General features: G+C 39.3%; 2 protein-coding genes across 2 annotated transcripts; one reads left to right on the forward strand and one right to left on the reverse strand.

Moving 5' to 3' along the window:
• Positions 1-48: 48 nt before the first annotated feature.
• LOC139722464 (dynein regulatory complex subunit 3-like) lies at positions 49-10,047 on the forward strand. The gene is given in 13 exon segments (XM_071633756.1): positions 49-98; positions 580-780; positions 1,394-1,510; positions 2,380-2,546; positions 3,305-3,451; positions 4,248-4,367; positions 4,892-5,004; positions 5,746-5,920; positions 6,417-6,548; positions 7,370-7,440; positions 8,088-8,211; positions 9,803-9,863; positions 9,866-10,047. Coding segments are annotated over 12 exon segments (1,569 nt in total). The 5' UTR covers positions 49-98; positions 580-620.
• Positions 10,048-13,119: 3,072 nt separating this feature from the next.
• On the reverse strand, positions 13,120-18,437 carry LOC139722490 (ATP synthase mitochondrial F1 complex assembly factor 2-like). The gene is made up of 6 exons (XM_071633778.1): positions 18,323-18,437; positions 17,098-17,291; positions 16,022-16,119; positions 14,620-14,813; positions 13,960-14,075; positions 13,120-13,257 (listed from the first exon to the last, which is right to left on the reverse strand). The coding sequence occupies exons 1-6, from the start codon at positions 18,435-18,437 to the stop codon at positions 13,120-13,122; spliced, it is 855 nt and encodes a 284-aa protein (XP_071489879.1).
• Between the last annotated feature and the right edge of the window lie 419 nt (positions 18,438-18,856).

Consider the following 18,856-nt stretch of genomic DNA (forward strand, 5'->3'; position numbering starts at 1 on the left):
TATTTAGCAGGTGCCATTATACGTGTAGAGGAGCTCCATGACAACAATTGACGCGGACGTCAATTTCACCCCGGCCTGGATTGATAAGCTTTAGATCGGTATGTTTCCCATTCCTATCGTATAAGCCCCTCATACTTGGTTAAATACTTGGGTTCCAGCATTTTCTGACACTTTGTGTTGAATGTTGTGTCCTCTAGTGCTGAACTAGTCAAAATGTTATCGGATAAAGTGGGAGCTCTCATCGGCAGTCCCACATGTTCATTTATTTGTAGTCTATGCTAACTTTCATTGCCACCCTTTTGCCAAGTTGCAATCCTGCACTGCAGGAACAAAATAAAGCCGCTTTCTTGTTAGAACACTATTTTTTTTCTAGATCTTAAATTGTTATTAATGATAAAGGACTTTGCCGTTTGGACACAATGGCAAACACACAAAACTGATACAAACTAAAAGTCAGTCATTTTTATGGCTGTTCCTTCGTCCATGTTCTTATCATTGCCATTGCCATTAATTGGCAAGTGCCTTGGCATTGGCGATATTTTTAATGCAAACTAGGTTTCACTTCATGTGATTCCGCAGTTCTGTAGGTTGAAGGGTGAGAAGAAGGAGAAGGAGTAGAGATGAGTCGTCTGTACGACACCGTGGAACCGTCGGTGATCGACGAAATCATGCTGCAGAAAGCAGTGGAAGAGCAGGGTCCCAAGGAAGAAGCCGGCCGCATAGCAAAGGCAGAGGGCATTGACTTCACAGATGTCACACAGCTCAGACTGGACTTTAAAAGTAAGTATCCCAATCTGTTGTGGGGGGAGGGGGGGAATCGTACAAGAAAACATCAACTCCTTATGTTCCATATAATTCATTGAAATGTGGATTGTGCTGGCGTTTGAATACTGGGCATTGATCTAAATTTGTAATGTCTATACTCTGCACTAACTATTTTACTACATATTTTTTTTCTTGTGATATATGTGTATAAAACTGAAACCGAAAGAAAATGTTCATGACTTGTTGCTTTGAAGTGCCCTTTGTTCTTTGGACTAGTATACCATTCGTTACAAGAGCAGTGAGCAAATATTGTGCAATCAGTATCTGCAAAGGAATATGATGATCAACATAGAAATACTAAACTGATACATATCCAGGAGATATAAAAGCATATTTGCAGTAATGTGTTGTACCTTTGGATGTAAAAGTTGTTCTGTACTTAATATTATGTCAATCAACAGGAAAATCAGTCTCTGCAAGTGTCATTTTTATCTTCCTTTGAAAATGAAGTAATAGTATTGTCGATCAGATGGCACAGTCATATTTAATCAAAGAATGAAATGATATCAAGTTGCAAAGTTACAGTACATGGGCCATTAAGAAGTAACAACTATTTTGTTTTCTGTAGATATTCTCAAAGTTGACAACCTGTGGCAGTTTAACAACCTGGTCAAATTACAAATGGACAACAATATCATTGAGAAGATTGAAGGCTTGGACACACTGGTGCATCTTGTGTGGCTTGGTAAGTCTTTGTGCATTACCATATGAAAAGCAACCAATCATCACACATAGATACATAATACTTTATTTCATCAGATTCTCATCATGGTGATTTGTTATGAAATGTGTTGAGAAAACTGACAATGATTTGCTCTGAATCAATATAGCATTGCATATTAATTCTAATCCCCTCACATTATCACATGGACGAACTACAGCATTAATTTGTGAATCTCTTTGTCTTGAAAGAATGTGTACCATAAAAAATTATAAAGGGGGTAATGGTAATTGGGAATAAATTATGTGTCTTTTTTGTAAGATGTTTTGTTTTGCTTCCTATGATTTACAAAATTTCCAAATATATGAGTCACTGATTTGTATAATATTTACCTCACATCTATTGATCTATAATGCATTCTTTTAGAGTTTGATTACAAAATATCAATATTATTATTTTTTTTTGTCAGTATCTTTCCGATTTGTCCCAACAACTGTCTGGGGTCTTTACTTTCCAGTGACAAAAATACATGAACAAAAACAATACAAGATATAATCATGTTGTGATTTTAGTATGAAATGATTTTTAAAAATGCACATCATTGAGTTATAAGCCCAACACCAATGATCGTTACAGCATTACCCACTGTAGTGACAAGTGCAAATTCTCGTGAAATGTGAAAAAATTCCTGCCATTTAAGCACACTGAATTTCACTCTGTATAAGATTCCGACTTCTGCAAGTTGTTTGACTTCCATGTGACCCCCCCCCCCCCCCCCAAGGAAGTATATGTCATAGTCATATGACATATACATTCATAGAGGTGTGCAGGTACTGTATGTTTCAGTTTTCGAGATTTCCATGATGATGTCACTTCTGTTTTTCACTGTACAGACTTGTCATTCAACAACATCGAGGTGATCGAAGGATTGGACAAGCTGGGGAAGCTAGAAGACTTGACGCTGTACAACAACCGCATCTCGACCCTGGAGAACATGGACAGCCTCACCAAACTTCATGTCTTTTCCATTGGCAACAACAACCTTTCGTCCCTGGAAAATGTGAGACATATATTCCATTTCAGTACAGAGGATTGCAGCAAGTGAAAGTTGCCAAAAGTGCAGGAACCACGGCCGTAACCTGTATGTAAATTATGTAGTGTTTGCAGGGCTGCTGCCATGATAACAATGATTTAGGAATATTGAATCTTACCAAACCTCTCCAATAATTTTCAATATCTGCAGAGACTCCAACTCTCCCGCTTTCGATGGGAAAACTCCCGCCGAAAGCCCATTTTTGCAAAATCTCCTGTTCTCTCGCTTGAGATTTAATTTCTCCCACCCTGGCTCTGTGTCTCCCGTTGGAAATGATGTCTTACTTATTGCAATCGTATGTTCGAAAATAAGCCTTAGATAGCACAAGAGAGCATCTAGAACCCTAGAGCTAGAGCTAGACTTGGACCCCAGCCGCAAGTAACTTCATGCTTCGCGCTCGTGGTGTACGCTTCGCGCACATTAACTTGGAGTCTCCCGTTTGCTAGGGGTTTCAGGCGGGAGAATCTCCAGATCAGAAGGTGCTTGGGGTTGGAGTCTCTGTATCTGTCAATTGTGATTTGAATTTGGTTTAACTTTGGTATAATGCATAGCATTCTGCATAACGTCACAAGATGCAGCAGAAAGTTGTAATTGATATGTCCGACTTAACAGGGTTTTGATTTTCAAAATTGACTTTTTATTCACAATATTGCATGATGGAACTTGTCTGTACTGTGCAAGTAATAACCATATTCTGCTTATTCTTTGTTCACTCATCATTTCAGCTCATCTACCTGAGGAGATTCAAGAGTTTGCAAACTCTGAATCTTGCTGGGAATCCATTTTGTGACGACGCCAACTACAAACTTTTTGTCGTTGCCCACATTCCGACTCTGGCTTATCTTGACTTCAGGCTGGTGGATGAGAACACAGTGAGCATGTTTACATATTCCTCTTAGTTCTTTTTTATTACAGTATTCTCATAATCATAGGCAAACATCAATTATATGAATCCAGCAGGCATTCTGTAGAAGAAGATGACATCGTATCTACATTTACCTTTTGTAGTTCTGATATAAAAATGAATTATGTCCTTTTTCAATCATATTTTAGATTACAGCTGTAATAATAGTAATGATAATAATAACTGCTTATATAGCGCATAATATTCCTGGACTCTCTATGCGCTTTACATAATTGGGTAAAATACCATAAACTACAACTTACATAATTTTAACAAAACAACATAATTAAACATACAAAATACAACTTATCATAATCATTTAATAACAAAACAAATATGTTTTAAAGGACTTGAGGAAAGTGTGAGTACATGTGATGGCCCTAAGTTGACTTGGTAATTTGTTCCAGAGTACACGTGCTGCTGACTGAAAAGCCCGATCTCCATATGAACATGTTTTGGTTGTTGGTATGATTAATAAATTCTGGCTAGAAGATCGTAGATTTCTTTGTGGAATATATTCAATGATCATGTCAGACAAATAGGAAATTTTGTTTTGCAAAACTGTCTGCTGAGCACTTGTGGCAATCAATGGTTTCTTTTTATTTCTTTTCTAAACCCTGATATAAGTGAAAACCCCGATATAACAAGGTAATCGTAATTGTTTTAAGATTCTTATTTCAACGAGGTTGCCCAGCAAGTATTTTCCCAAGTACTCTTTCCTTAATTTGTTCTGCTCATTCCTCTGTCTCTTGTCCCATCAACAGAAAACAGCAGCTGTAGAGCAGTACAGATATGCGATTGAGGAGCTGATGGCAGACGAAGCAGCAGCAGAGAACAAGAGGCTGGAGAAGGAGCTGAAAGAGAAAGAGTTTGAGAAGCAGACGGTAATTAGTCATTCAATGCTGCCCTCTGTAGGTGAACTCAGACCTCTTCGGCCAAGATAAATTCAAGCTACTTCATGAATCATGTTCTTAATGCCATAATCCAAAATAGATATACAGTGCACTCCCTTTATAACGAACACTATTATAACAAAATTCCAGTTACAACAAAGTAAAAATTCAGGCTGCACTATTATCCGCTCTTTGTCTTTTATTGTTCATTTGTTTGGTTACAACGAAATTTCGATATAACAAAGGAAAACTGCCGGTCCCGAGGACTTCGTTAACGGGAGTCCACTGTATCACAATACAGTACTGGTGGTACACAACTATTTTCAACAACCATAATTATATATACACTGTAGAAGGCCAGCAGCTGTATCAATGTTACTTTGTTTCTGATGAACTAGACCTTTTTACATGTTATATATCTGCATATTGTACTTGCAGTATGCATTTCATTCTGTAAACCCCTATATTGTGATTTATCTTATCCTCAAATTTCGCATTTATTTGATGTTTTCCAGCTTGCCTATGTGGAGAACCTGGATGGACCACACCTGTTTGATAGCATGTTTGCTGATGATCCTGAGGCAAGCAAACTGGCCGCTCTGCCTGGTGTCGACGAACTTCTCGCTGTATATCCTTTAATACCTCATACAATTTATTGCATTGAAGCTTTCACACAGTGTATTGTATATGCATGCCTGCTTCAAGTTACCGGTACTTGATTCTCATGTTGTGCTTGGAAAAATCTGGAAGTATGGCATTGTTTACGCTTTCACACCATAGGAAAGTATTGTCATTCATTCATTCATTCATTCATTCATTCATTCATTCATTCATTCATTCATTCATTCATTCATTCATTCATTCAAATGTTACTTGCTAACTCCATATGTTTGATTTATGTACATACGTGTATATGAGACATAAGCAAGCTTGTATTCACTGGTTACTGGTGTAACCTGTTTTTGGAATAAATTTTCCTTTTACTTCAGCTCATCACGGTTCAATTTGAATGATTAAAGAATGTAGTGTTTTAAGTAATCAAGAATGCATGTTCTTCCTTCCCTCAATCATATGTGAAGTGGCAATAAGGATGGGGATATTCTCCAATACAGTCAACCTTGCTTAAGTCAACCTTGTATAAGTCAAATAATTGCCTAAGTCGAAGGTCTTATCAAGTCCTCTTCTTTTTACTTTCTATTGATTTTAATCCCTAATAAGTCAAATTTTCTCTAAGTCAAAGCTATTTCTTCAGTCCAAATAGATTCGACTCGGGCAAGGTTTACTGTAGTTATGCATGAAAGTACAGCTGCAATATGTCTGATTTCTCGGAATTCCTGGTGTAATGATGTTAGCCTTGACTCCAGTGTACCTACAAAGACAAGATGGTGGCCATCTGCCAGCAGGTCTTCCAGTTTGGTCTCCAGGAGCACGAGAAGCGGTGCAAGGAGGTGGAGGAGTTCTACTCCTGCGTCCAGGAGGCCAAGGAGGAGAACAAGGACATGGCAGTGCAGAAGATCGCCGAGTTCAACAAGTACAGGAAAAAGGTGAGATGGGGAAGACGAGTGTACGATAGTTCCCATACCACACTTTTTTTTTCTTTTTTTTTTGGCGAGTGTTTTGTTCTCTGTAGCATACAAGTGTGCGTTACAGACTGTGCTCATCAGGGGCCACAGAACGTATGGGGCCTGTGGCCCATGGAGGGGGGATTTGTCAGGGTAACACTTGTGGTGGGATCAAGGGGTAATATTCCTCCCCTCCCCCCTTATTGGTGAAAAATCTCTGAAAGCCATGGAAAGTCATAGGTTATCTTGACCTTCTTATCTTTCAAATTTGTTGTTTCTTAAAGAGACAAAAGAGTGGAGAGGATATGACAGCACCCCCCCCCCCCCCCCATATCACAGGACATTTGTTAGAGCCAACTTTACAGAAACACTGGCAGTCACTCAAAATGATGGCACATCATACTTTTCTGCCTTGTGTAAACATTTTTGAGTGAAGTTCATTCCGTCCTCCCCCATCTTCTACCAATGTCTCGTGCAGGTGATGAGCGAACTGGTGGTCATGAGTGACCAGCGGGCCATCGAGTCTCAGATGAACGAGTTCAGGGGAGAGGTGGAGAAACTCTGGGACACACTGATGGGCTTTGAGCTACAGCTGGTGGACCAGCTAGAGGTGAGGACACACACACACACACACACACACACACACACACACACACACACACACACACACACACACACACACACACACACACACACACACACGCACACACACACACGCATTCATCAAAATATTTGTCTTGAGGTTTAGCATGGCAGGTTCTAAAAACCAAGACTATTATAAGCCCCGTCTTGCTCATGACCAGTAATAAACCCTCAAGGCCAGTCATTAAACCAGTACCTTTAAACTGAAACAACAAAAATCATGATTGTAATCTCAGCCTAATCACTGCCTCTAGTGAAATTTATAAGCTGGTAAAATAAGATTGTGAATGAAAATTCAGTACACGAATGAAGTTCTGGATTTCTTCTCTCTTCTATTACTGGTAGTTTGTTTGGTTTTTTTTTTCTTATATCTGAAGATGCATGCAACCTGATGTAAAGTATGGTGTAAAACAGTAGCCTGATAATGGAAGGTAATTTGTACATGTGATCAGTTTTTCCTAGCAATATATTCCACTATAATTGATTATCCAAGAACACTAAAAGAATACTGAAGACAAATAGAAAATGGGATGGCAGATAAGTTTCAAGATGCAGTTTGTCCTCTGTAATTTTAAAATCATATCTTCGAAATTTCAGTAGATGAGCAAGTAACAAAAATTGAGAACTGTCGTGTTTCATATGCTGCTATGTTTTGTATCTATCCAGGCAGAGTAATAACTTGGCAGGTTTTACTCTGAATCTTGTGTGAGAACACTGAATGTGTTGGATTTCTTTTTCATTGATATCACTAATCAAAGCTTCCATTGTTTTGCTTTATTCATCTTGCAGGATACCATCAAAGATTTTGAGAGGAACATGGCTGACATGGTGTCTTCATTTGTGGAGCACGTCCAGGGATTATATCCTTTTTAATGACACAAACTGTGACCATCCAAAACTGATTCTGGTATTAAATGAAGAGAATAAAAGATTCATGGAACACATTCTCTTGTCAACCCATATTAGACTTGAATTGCACATGATGGTTTTTTGTTTGAGGTTGATTTTGTGTTTCGTTTTGTTTTGTTTGTTGGTGTTTTTTTTTTTTTTTTTTTTGTAGGGGGGAGGTAATAATCTTATTGCTTTCAGAAATAAATTCCAGCACAGGTGATAAATGACCACTGAAGTGTAAGGAAAAACTGTATTTTTACAGTGCACTCTTATTGTAACGAACACGATTATAACGAAATTCCTGTTACAATGAAGTAATAATTCAGACTGCGGCAGTATCAGGTCTCTCTTTTTAAAAAATTATTATCTGTTACGATATAACATATTTTGATATACCGAAACAGAACTGCCGGACCTGAGGACTTTGATATAATGGGAGTCCAATTTATATTGTATATGGTAGTATTATTCAGCATCTTCAGGCACAGAAGATGTGTCTTCTTGTTGCTTTTTTCCCTATGAATTATGAAAATGGTAAATAAAACTGCACCAAAGCATTTATTCTGTGTGACTAAAAGGCAGCCGAGTCTTTTCCCTTGACCAGGATTCCCTGCACGATTTCCCAGACAAGAGACCTGGAGAACGTCCACCATGAACGCCTCCTGGAGATCGCCATCATCACGCTGGAGAAGTACGTCAAGAATGAACTAGACGACGAGCTGCCAGAAGACCTGAGAATGGTGGGTTTTTCCTTCTCCTCCCCCCCCCCCTTCTGCTAATTCTTTTTTTCCACTCTCTTTCTACAATCTTTCTTTCTTTCCTCTTTTTAGCTTCTAATGTTATCTTTTTTTTTAATCAAATGCCGGCATATTCAATACATATCTAGGTCTGCTCATGTGTAAGTGTATGTGGATGTGCCTGTGAAAGTATGTTTGTGTGTGTTTGGGGGGGGGGGGGGGGGTTGGAGGGATTATGAGAAGGAGTTAGATGGAGAGTAGAGGGTTGAAGGTTGGAATATTCACACCACTTTCTGCATTGTGTTGGAAAGAGCATAATACAATACAAGGTACATTGTACTGTATACGCCGTTATTTTTGCGAGGGTTTTATTTTCGCGAATTTGCGAGCTTTGGGCTGATCGCGAAATTAAAGACACACGAAAATATTACTCCGTCATACCTTATATACAAATTGATGACAAGCGCTGGCCGGACCACCAGCGCGCACAGCTGTCACAGCACACCGGCCAGTACGTACAAACACTAGTATTGAGTACTGCAACTGCTGGCATCGTATACTACATAGTACACGCACTACGGTGCATTACGATGATAAACATGCATTAAATGTGCAATCTCCGTGCTACGTTACCCAATGCGAACGAACACCGGCTCGACGTGGTTGGGTACGGGTGCGTGAGGCCTAGGGATGCATGTAAAACTTTTGCTAGGGCTAGCACGCAGCTCTGAAACTTTGTGGTCTGCATCTATTTTGTTGCAACATGGTAGGTACTTGTGAATGCCGTATATGATTGTCTCACTGTAAGTTCCCGTATATTATTATTTCATTTTATAAATCTTCTACTGTGTCTTTTCTAGTGTCATGTTTGGGAAGTCACAATTCGCATGCAAATGGAAAAACGTTACAAGTACAATGTACGTGGCAAGTAGACCAGACTACTACTAGTATCAATCGCGAATTTAATAACACGCGAAAATGCCACTGATACCGTGATTCGCGAAATATCTGTACGCGAAAATATTGGCGTATACAGTATGTTGTTCAGAATCTTTACTATCAAATTTTGTGGCTGTAGTAGAATGTGTGATGTACATCCAGTTGATAAAATACAAACAAATTCCTGACAAACACACAAAAGAGAATTCCTGACCCATTTAAATACTTGAATTATAAATGTGATCCAAGTGTCGTGCAGAGCATATCCCGACTAGTATAGATATGTTATATGTGAAAGCGAATGTGGTATGGTAAGCCTTTGACTCTAGGAGATTCGTGTTATGAAGAAGTCCTCAGGATTGACAGTTTTCTTTCATTATAACACAATTTCATCATAACCGAACAAATAAATTCACGTAAGAAAAGAAATTGATCAATTCAGTGCTTACTTATGTCAATGTAGGGCAATCTGTCTATCAGTTGCAATGAAGAAATAAAGTATATAAAGATATTTAGATTAATAATTTGGGACACAAATTTTTATATCATTGTAATGGGAATTTCGTTATAATTGTAGTGTTATAACGGGAGCACACCGTGTCAAACTTCTGCAAACATTTTGACAAGTCTTCCTTTTTCTCTGTCCCCAAACCAGCTCCTTGTTGACAAGGACACCATCACCAATGCGGTCAGCGCTTCCCACGATGTCCACATGCTGAGGTGGACAACCGGGAAGACGACATCATCCAGCGGGCCAACGGCTGGCTAGGCGGCCTCATGGAGCGCATCCACCATGAAGAGGAGGTCGCCCGCAACCGGGACCGGGTCAAGGAGGTCAACAACTTCATCGACCACCTCCGCGATGAGCTGGAGAACCTGGAGCTGCCCAACGCCATGTGAAGCAGCAACAAGGTGTTTGCAGGAGATGGACGAAAATGATGTAGTCCTTGTAGAACATTACGGGTCGAGGCATTGCGAGAGTGAAGGAGCAAGGCCAATCGCAAGAAGCTTTGATAAACCTTAAAGACTGCAGCATGAAACTTTCCCAGAAATCTCCTTTTATCTGCCTCCAGCTGGGAGTATTATCTAGATTCTTGACTCTTTTTATACCTTCATTCGACCTACTAAACTTGTCCACATCACAAGAGTGACATCACGATACCAAGAACCAGAGAAAAAGAGGCCACACGGATTGCTCTCAGTTGACGACAGAGGTCAAAGTTCATGCACTTGTAACTCACACGTACACTCCTCAAATTCTGAGGAAAGTAATTAGCATGGAGCAATCAGTCTGGACACTTTTTTTTCCGTTTTAAGTTTAGCAGCTCAAAATATTGATGAAGATATGAAAAAAAGTCCAGAATCGAGACTACTGGTAGTGGGGCAATGCTTTTCTATTTTCTTGCATCCTTGTAGACTCACTGCCACCTCTCTATACCGAGACATACATAATTTTTGCCTTTTTATACAGTGGAACCTTGTTATAAAAAGGTTGGATATAGCAAGATAATTTTGGATGTTCCTCACCTTACGTGTTATTTTATTATCCCTAATATGAGGAGATACACGATAAAATGAGGAAATTATGTGATCATTAGCAGCTCGTTATAATGAGATTCCCCTTATTTTTAATCCATTAGTCTTTGGTGAAATGGATGACAACTATAAAGTAAAAGCACATGAAAATGCAATGTCTTTTGAGTCATTACCACGAGAAAAAAACTGTCCCTTTAATGTGAATTAACTTTCTTTTAATTCAATGACTTATCGACTATAAATGAGATAGTATTTCAAGAATATAATGATAGCTTTCTCCAGATCTGTAATTCCATAGGACTTTGGTTAGAAATGAGAGCTATTGCTGAACTGTCCACTTTTATTGGCGAGCTGGCATACAGTAGTAAGTTCAAAGCTGGCCATGACCACAAATGGGTGCATAAAACTGCATTTCAGTGTCCTGGGCATCATTGCTATGAGAAAACAAAATGGTCACGATATTATTTCTATCACTTCTGGCATATCTTTAGATTGTTCATCAACCCAATTCAATATGCAGAAGATTACACTAGCAGCCAATCTATGGAACCAAAGATCATTTTTAACCCATTCCCTCCCAGAACTGACATTCCAACAGATATTTGTACAGGTTCCTGTAAGCAGTGAATTAATGTAGGAATTTGAGATTGCAGTGCCCTGCTGGCCGAACAATGAATTGACCCTGAGGCATGTGGCTTTTCTGTGTAAACATGCTTTTGTATTCAGATAATGCACAGGTGAGAGTGCGTTATTGGAGATGCAGCGCACTCGTGGGTATTTATATTGGTGCAATGTGCAAAAAACACAGCCAGGTGCGTGTTGCATGACATTGTGAGTACTGGAAAGTGAGCTGCATCTCTACTAAAGACCATGAACTTGAACTTGTGCATTATTTGTTATTATAAAATGGGTCTATAATAATAATCTAGTGGCAAAAATTTGTATTTCAATGCACTGGGGGCTGCTTATTAATTGAGTGGTCATTGATCGGCCGTGCAGACAACCATTTGCACAAAAGCAGTTGTTTAGGTTTGTGCCTCGCGTGCACAGCTTGCTGCACAGAGTAATCAGTAATCTGACATATGGGTGAAAACATAAGAACAATGCAGTTATGCTTTCTTACTGCACTTTTCACATTCCTGTGCATTAGTGGAACAGAAATGCAGATTCTGGAATTTTACAGGCTGATAAAAGGAAATACTTTGATCTGGCTTGAGAAATTCACACAAATGCACGCCATAGAAAAGTATGAAATGTGCCTATCTGTGATTCATGTTTTGTGGAGAATTTAAAATGAAAATTGTTTGCGTGCTAATTTTTCCGGGTGAAATACAGTGTAAGTTACACATTGCTTCAAATACATGTATATCTTCCATGTGCTTTCAAGTTTTATCATATGAGAGTGAATATATCCTTTTTTTCACTGAGAAAACAAATAAACCTTGTGATAAATGGCCTTCACCATATTCAACTGCAGGAAGACACTTGCAAGATTGTAAGTGATCTGTAAATAACTTGTATTATATCCTTGTAAAATAATGAACAAGAGAAAATAATACTGTACTATAGTGTTTGTGTATATGTGCTATGCAATGTACATGTATTCTGTAATTGCATGTCATAAATACAGCATAATAAACCAATCTTCATTGAAACAAAGAAATAACTCTTTCAAGTGATGTCTGTTCATTTTTTAAATGTATTTCACAGTAAAAATCTTATTCACATACACCGTACTCTTAAAAAGGTGATACAGAAAAAGTATTCCACCTCAGACAGGACCTAAAAAAGGGGGTTCTCAGTTGATTTGTTGTGCACAGTCAAGCAATATGCCAACAGGGAAGATGAATTATGCAAGTGGAACAAGCTTTATCTCATAGAGCATTTGGAAAAGCCTAATCTCATTCACCTACCATTATGCATTCCAACTTCTCTGCGAAAAATTCCTGAAGATGTAGACTTTTAATAAACAACAAGGATTGATGAATACACTTTGACATACATTAGACTTGCACAATGTAATGTACCACTCAGTTTTCATATTTTTGGTCGGAGCATTAACTTAAACATAGAGAAATTCAACTTATGGGGGGGGGGGGGGGCGCTGGTGATGGTCGTGATGGGAAAATATTTGCAGCATAGATGGCTATTTGCAGATCAGCAGTGGGTCCATGTCATGTATCCCATATGAATATCAATTAGTGATAGTAAGCTCTCTCAAGAGTTGGAGGGACGACGATCTCGCCATGGACTAATTTTGCAATGGCAGACGAAGGGAATCTTTCACACGCTTTCCGCCTCTGCATTTGGACTCTGCAAAGAGTGCCAAAATGTCGCACTCTATATGTCCAGGGATGTAACCTCTCTCAGATCTCGACCCTCAATCTTCAAAGCGAAGGGAGGTATAATGACAATCTTCCACAGGGTCCTCCATGATCACCGAGTCCTGGACTTCTGGATTTTCTCTGTGTGCTCGGAGACGAGGTGGGTGAAGAGGACGGCTGCCGCGACCCTGGCCTTACTGTCGGCAAACTCCATGTCGTGGGCCCACTCGACGCTCCCCCACTTCTGAATCTGAAGGACGAAAGAGAAACACATGGCAGAGGAACATGACGTCTTCATCTTGACAAGAGAAAGGTGCATTGATGGAGAGAAACCTAAATCTTTAAACTTTTTATTCCAAGGTGAATTCTATGAGAAGAAATCACATGAAAACAAGAGAATATTAGAGGGGTGAAAGTTGAAGTGTCACTTTTCTTAATTTGTGTTCCTCTACAAATGAAAATTGTAAGATCACAACTGCTGATCTGTAATTTAACAAACATGTTTTTCTGACATGTTTGTTAAAATTACAGATCAGCAGTTGTGATCTTACAAATTTAATCTGCAGGGGGAGACAAACTGAAGGAAAGTCACACCTCAAGAAATCATATATTTCAAACAAAATTCTCTGAGAATTGCAACTGCGTAATTGCTACATCTTGTACAAATAATAATAATTTTCACAATCTTATGTACAAAACAAAAGAAAGAGCTCTGAGGCGATGGCATAATATTTACGCTTACTACTCTTTAATCTTGAATGTGTTACTCTCACCAGTATCACTGCTCCACAGACACAGTCTTCTGGTCCTATTATGATGAATTTAATTTCATTCAGTTTGTTTTACAACACTGATATTATCAAAACTAATGGGAACGAGGAAGAAGTGCTCTCCTTTGAATAGCAACAGCAGCTCTCTTCCCAAAACGTACTGAGATGTAATGTATGTTTACCTGAAACTCCAATTCTAGTCTTGACAGTGATACCGCTCTTTCCACAGTGATCTCTCGGTCCATCAGGGCAAACCCTAAAATGACTGACTTCAAGCAGTCCACAGCATTTTCATAACCTGAAAGGAAAGGAAAGCAATCGTTCTACAGAGAATGACATCAAATTCATCATAATACACAAAAATTCTGTGCATTTCAATGTGTTGCACAAAGTGTAATCATATTTTTTGTTTGGCTTGTATTCAAAGTTATGTGTTCACATCTGTCTTTCTGTTTTCTGTCATTTACATATTGCTTGTTCTCTGATATCGATATTTATCAAATGAAATACTTAACACATGTATAAATCATCACATTGTAAAAGTAATGATGAGCAGAAATGAATTTCTTTTACGTCTTAATCACAAAGAGCACACCACTACACGTATATATGAAGCTCAATCTGAGTCTGAAATTGACAATTTTTAACAGCCTACATGTATATGACAGAATGATCTAATGTTTCAACAACGATTCATTGACACAAATCTTCTGTCAATAGTAATGCATGCACTGACCTTTAACTAGGAATAGAAACATATTTTTTTTCCCCTGCGGGACAAACAAACTTAGAAATTAGAGAATCAGTAGACACAGGAAGAAGATACAATGAGGATGACTTGCCAATCAACGCCCAGTCAGAATGAGTCTCTAAATGGTGCTCCAGAGTCTTGTACGTCTCTGGCGGGATCTCCGGCAAGGCGATGGAGGTCGTTGAGGTGATGCTGACCCCGTATCGCTCATTGATCCAGTCCAGCATGGGGTCCCAGTTCATCTTCTGCATGGCCACTAGCTCGGGGGGTTCCTCCAGGCGATAGCTGGCAGAAGTGACATGATACAGAATCTTTCACAAAATCATACTTTTTTAAACTTTGTGAACTGCTGGATACACTGCATACCTCGTGCCGTTTTCATTTATGCACATTTCTGGAGTCAAGTGCTTTTTGCGACTTTAACAACATACGAAAATGCTATCTCTGATCCCAACAAGAATTCAATTTCTACACATACATGAAGAGGTGTGTAGGCATATATCTTGCTGCATCTACTGTGTGAATGGAAGCACAAATTTAAGCACTCACAAAATTGTTCGCAAGATCAGATTCACAACAAATTTCGCTCGGTAAATATATGTCATATATACAGTATCATGTACCAGACTCTAGCATGTCATGAACAGCGTGTTTGAAGACACTGAAATGAAATGACATGCTGTAACGTTTGGAGGGAAACTCCAGCCTGAGATTGTGTTCATTTGTATGAAAATCAAAAATTACCAGAAAATCAATGAAAATTTTTTTTGGAAAAAAAAATCAGATCCACATGAAAAGTTATAATTGTAAATGTTTAAGAATGTACAGCAAATTGGCAACTCCATGTGATCTTGGTGTTGAGCAGCTTCCAATCTTATTCTCTATTTTTTTCTCATACACATAATTTCATTAATTTCAATTTTTCTCAAAAATTTGGGCACACACAGAACTTATCCACTGAAGAGGACATACACAAACACTTTGGCCTCATCATATACCAGGAACAGGTCTGAAGAAAATGTTTCTTACTTGGGAGAAAAACGAATAGTGCTTTTTTTAGTTTGTGTGCACACTGAATGAAAAGTAGCTCAACACCTAGATGACACTTGTCTTATTTGCTAAACTACTTTTAGGACATTTCATAACCTTTTTGTGTGTCTGATTTCTCAATCAAATTTTTCACTAATCAACTTCTCTGATCTTCTGTCTTCATGTAAAGCAACAGTTCCATGACATTTGTTCCGCAGCAATTGCTCCCATGCACACTACCCAAACATAAATTCTAGCCACAAACATAACCCTTACCCTAACCTTAACCCTAATCCTCATATCAAACTACAGCTAAAACCCTACTAGAACCCTAACCCTAAAGTCCTTGGAGAAAATAAGACCAGAGCAACTGTCACAGGAGCAAATGTCATGTCACCATAGCAACATAATATTGGGATGGAAATTCCCTTTGAGCTTTAAAGGTTGGCGTCTGGGGATCTCACCAGAGCGTGTCGGTCTCAAGGAAGTGCAGTATGCTTTTGATCTTCTGTGCTTTGGTTCTGTGTGTCGGATTGTCGAGAGCCGTATTGCACAGGGACGTCTGTAGAGCAAAACAAACAAAACACACAAACTTGACAATGACAACACAGTCAGCAATGATCAAGCTCTCCAAGTCTAGGCCCTTCCAGCGTGTTGAAGAATAAACATGATAAACTTCTCTGATCATTTGAAGGCTGCGATACTGGGAACTTCCTTCGATAGATGACTTATCAACTTTGAACAAGTACATAAGTTTTCCTGTTTCCAGTTCAAGTACATGATGATAACGCTGAAAAGAAAACAAGTGTATTGTCCTCAGAACTTTTGCTACATCACACCAATGAAAACATTTGAAATTTCTGCCTAGAAACAGCCTGATCTACTTAATCATGCAGGCAGCATGCAGGTGTGGAGCTTGTAAGAAGAATTTCTATTAAAAGCTTTGATTGAAAAAAAAAAAACTTCACTGTATGATTTATTCTGGCATATATGAGTATTACTTCATATAATGGCAATGTCACATGGGAATACAGTAGTTGGTAAAAAGTGACAATCAGGAACACAAACACAGCGGTAGGCCTATGCTGCTAGTAACAAGTCTTGACCACTTGATATATTCACATACTTTTACTGTGTCACAGATTTCAGCGGTCAAGCATCCAGATATTTCACAGTGTTGGTAGTATATTCTGAAAGGATCCATACTTGGAATCATATAGGAAGCTTATATCATTAACCACAGACCAGCTATTCCTATGACTAGTAGATCCTGTTTGTGTCCCAACCAACTCAAAACAGAAAACAACAACAAAAAATGCTATCATTCAAACATACATAAACTTACATGAAAGGAAGATATTATTCAGAGGGGTTAAGGTTCTGGTTTGAGTTTCTTTAATTTGTCTCCCCCTACAAATGAGATAACACAAACTTATCAAGCCAAGAAATTAATGTGTATCTGAAAGACCAGCATTAAAAAACAACAAACAAACTGCACAGCAGTGGACAAAATAAAAAAGCAGTTCTACGCAATGCTCACCAAATGCATATAATGCTGCTTGATGACTTCTTGCTGGGCATCCCATTCAGTTGCCACGGCAACGGCCAGGGACTCTGTGGGAAGAACGAATGCCTTGCCGGTCGGGGTTCGGAGTCTCCTCTTGTCGAGATTGATTTCAAATGCCTTGCTAGAGGATTGGGTGATGGACACATTCTTGTAGAACCGCTTCCGCTCTGGGGTCAAAGAAATTTGCACAGGTTAATTGTGACATTGGCATTAGCCTGTTGAGGATGGACTGATTTTGCTATAACACACATTTCCCATCCAGACACCCGAGTATTCTCAGGACTCATCTTCAATGGGTAAAGAAGTACTGAAAGATCAAAGTGCCATGCACTATAATGACAAACTATTCTTTCTTCCTCTAAATAGCCCTACCGAGTTATGATGATTCTACAACCTCACAAGGTTTACTGAGTGCTACTCCATATTCCTTAAAAGTAAACATCTGGGGAACTACCAATCCCCCTCCCTCATCCTTCCAAAACACGCATCCACTATGCACACAAATCCCTCAAATACATTAAACATCCCCACATACATCACAGGATTTTTTTTCTCTCTCTCTTTAAACCATCGTCTAGTTTCTCGACTCACACATTTTAATCCTCTTTCGTTTCCCCGTTCCTTTTGTACTTTTGATTCCACTATTCCATACATAATCATGACATACTAGACTACTTATCATCACCTACTTAATTTCTCTCCCTTCATTTTGTGAAGTATCTGTCAGAATTTCACATTCATTTCACTTCTCTCTCTCTCTCGATCTCCATGATTTTCCAAATGTTCAACTTCTCCCTCCAGTTTTATCTTTCTCCTCCCACCCAGAGGCTTTACCTAAGTTTTTCTGATTTTCACTCTCTTCGTTCTTACAAAATTACAGCCTTACCACTCTCTCTCTCTCTCTCTCTCTCTCTGTTTCCTATTTTCCCATCTTCAAGTGGTTTACTGACTAGTATAGGTCTAGTGTAGCTTGATTTCAAACTCACTGCTACACAGCCCTGTCGCTGTACAAAGTCGTTTCGCATGGCCTCTTGTCCGCCGTGCGTGCAAAGCAAAGCACGGCCACACTCACTTGTGTACAGCGACAGGGCGCTAGCATGGGCCCGGGCGCTCGGCTTGCGCTCCTATGTGAAGGAAGGCTGCTTCGCGTGTGTATGGTAACTTATATGTAATCATAAATCAGACACAGTTACTTCACCTTGGTAACGACGTACGAAGAGCGCCTGGAGAGGTGAATCCTTATGTAAAAGCTGTCGGACACTGCCGCCTCCTGACCCGGAGAAAAATGAACTGCAATTCTTCAGCACATTCATAATTTCGCTCTTGTTTTGAACCACCGTACCTTTTTCGCACCCGCGCTCTTGCTGCATGCAGCTTCTGCACATGCTTTACAATACTAGTATTACGCAATCGGGTAAGGGATGATTGTGTAGCGCAGAAGATAAGCGTACTGATGCAGAATTTGTGGCGTGTGCGGACTAAAACGTCAACGCTCGCGCTATGTTCTCAGACTCCGGACAGTCTGCAAGTCGGCTGGGATACATACAACCCTGCTTTAATCGGCCTCCAGAATGCACTAGCTCAAGGTCAACAGTGCTTGGATTGTCAGCTCCTGCTGCTTCTCCTCGTGATTGAGGTACTAGTAGCTTTGATATCTTCTCCTCAACTTCCTCCTTCTCTTTGCTTCTTCAATTTCGTCCTCCTCTTTGTCTCTTTGTTCTTCTCCTGTTAG

The sequence above is a fragment of the Diadema antillarum genome, unplaced genomic scaffold (genome assembly GCF_040938485.1).
Source record: "Diadema antillarum isolate AM-2024a unplaced genomic scaffold, OU_Dant_1.0 scf00000166, whole genome shotgun sequence".
Classification (NCBI taxonomy): Eukaryota; Metazoa; Echinodermata; class Echinoidea; order Diadematoida; family Diadematidae; genus Diadema; species Diadema antillarum.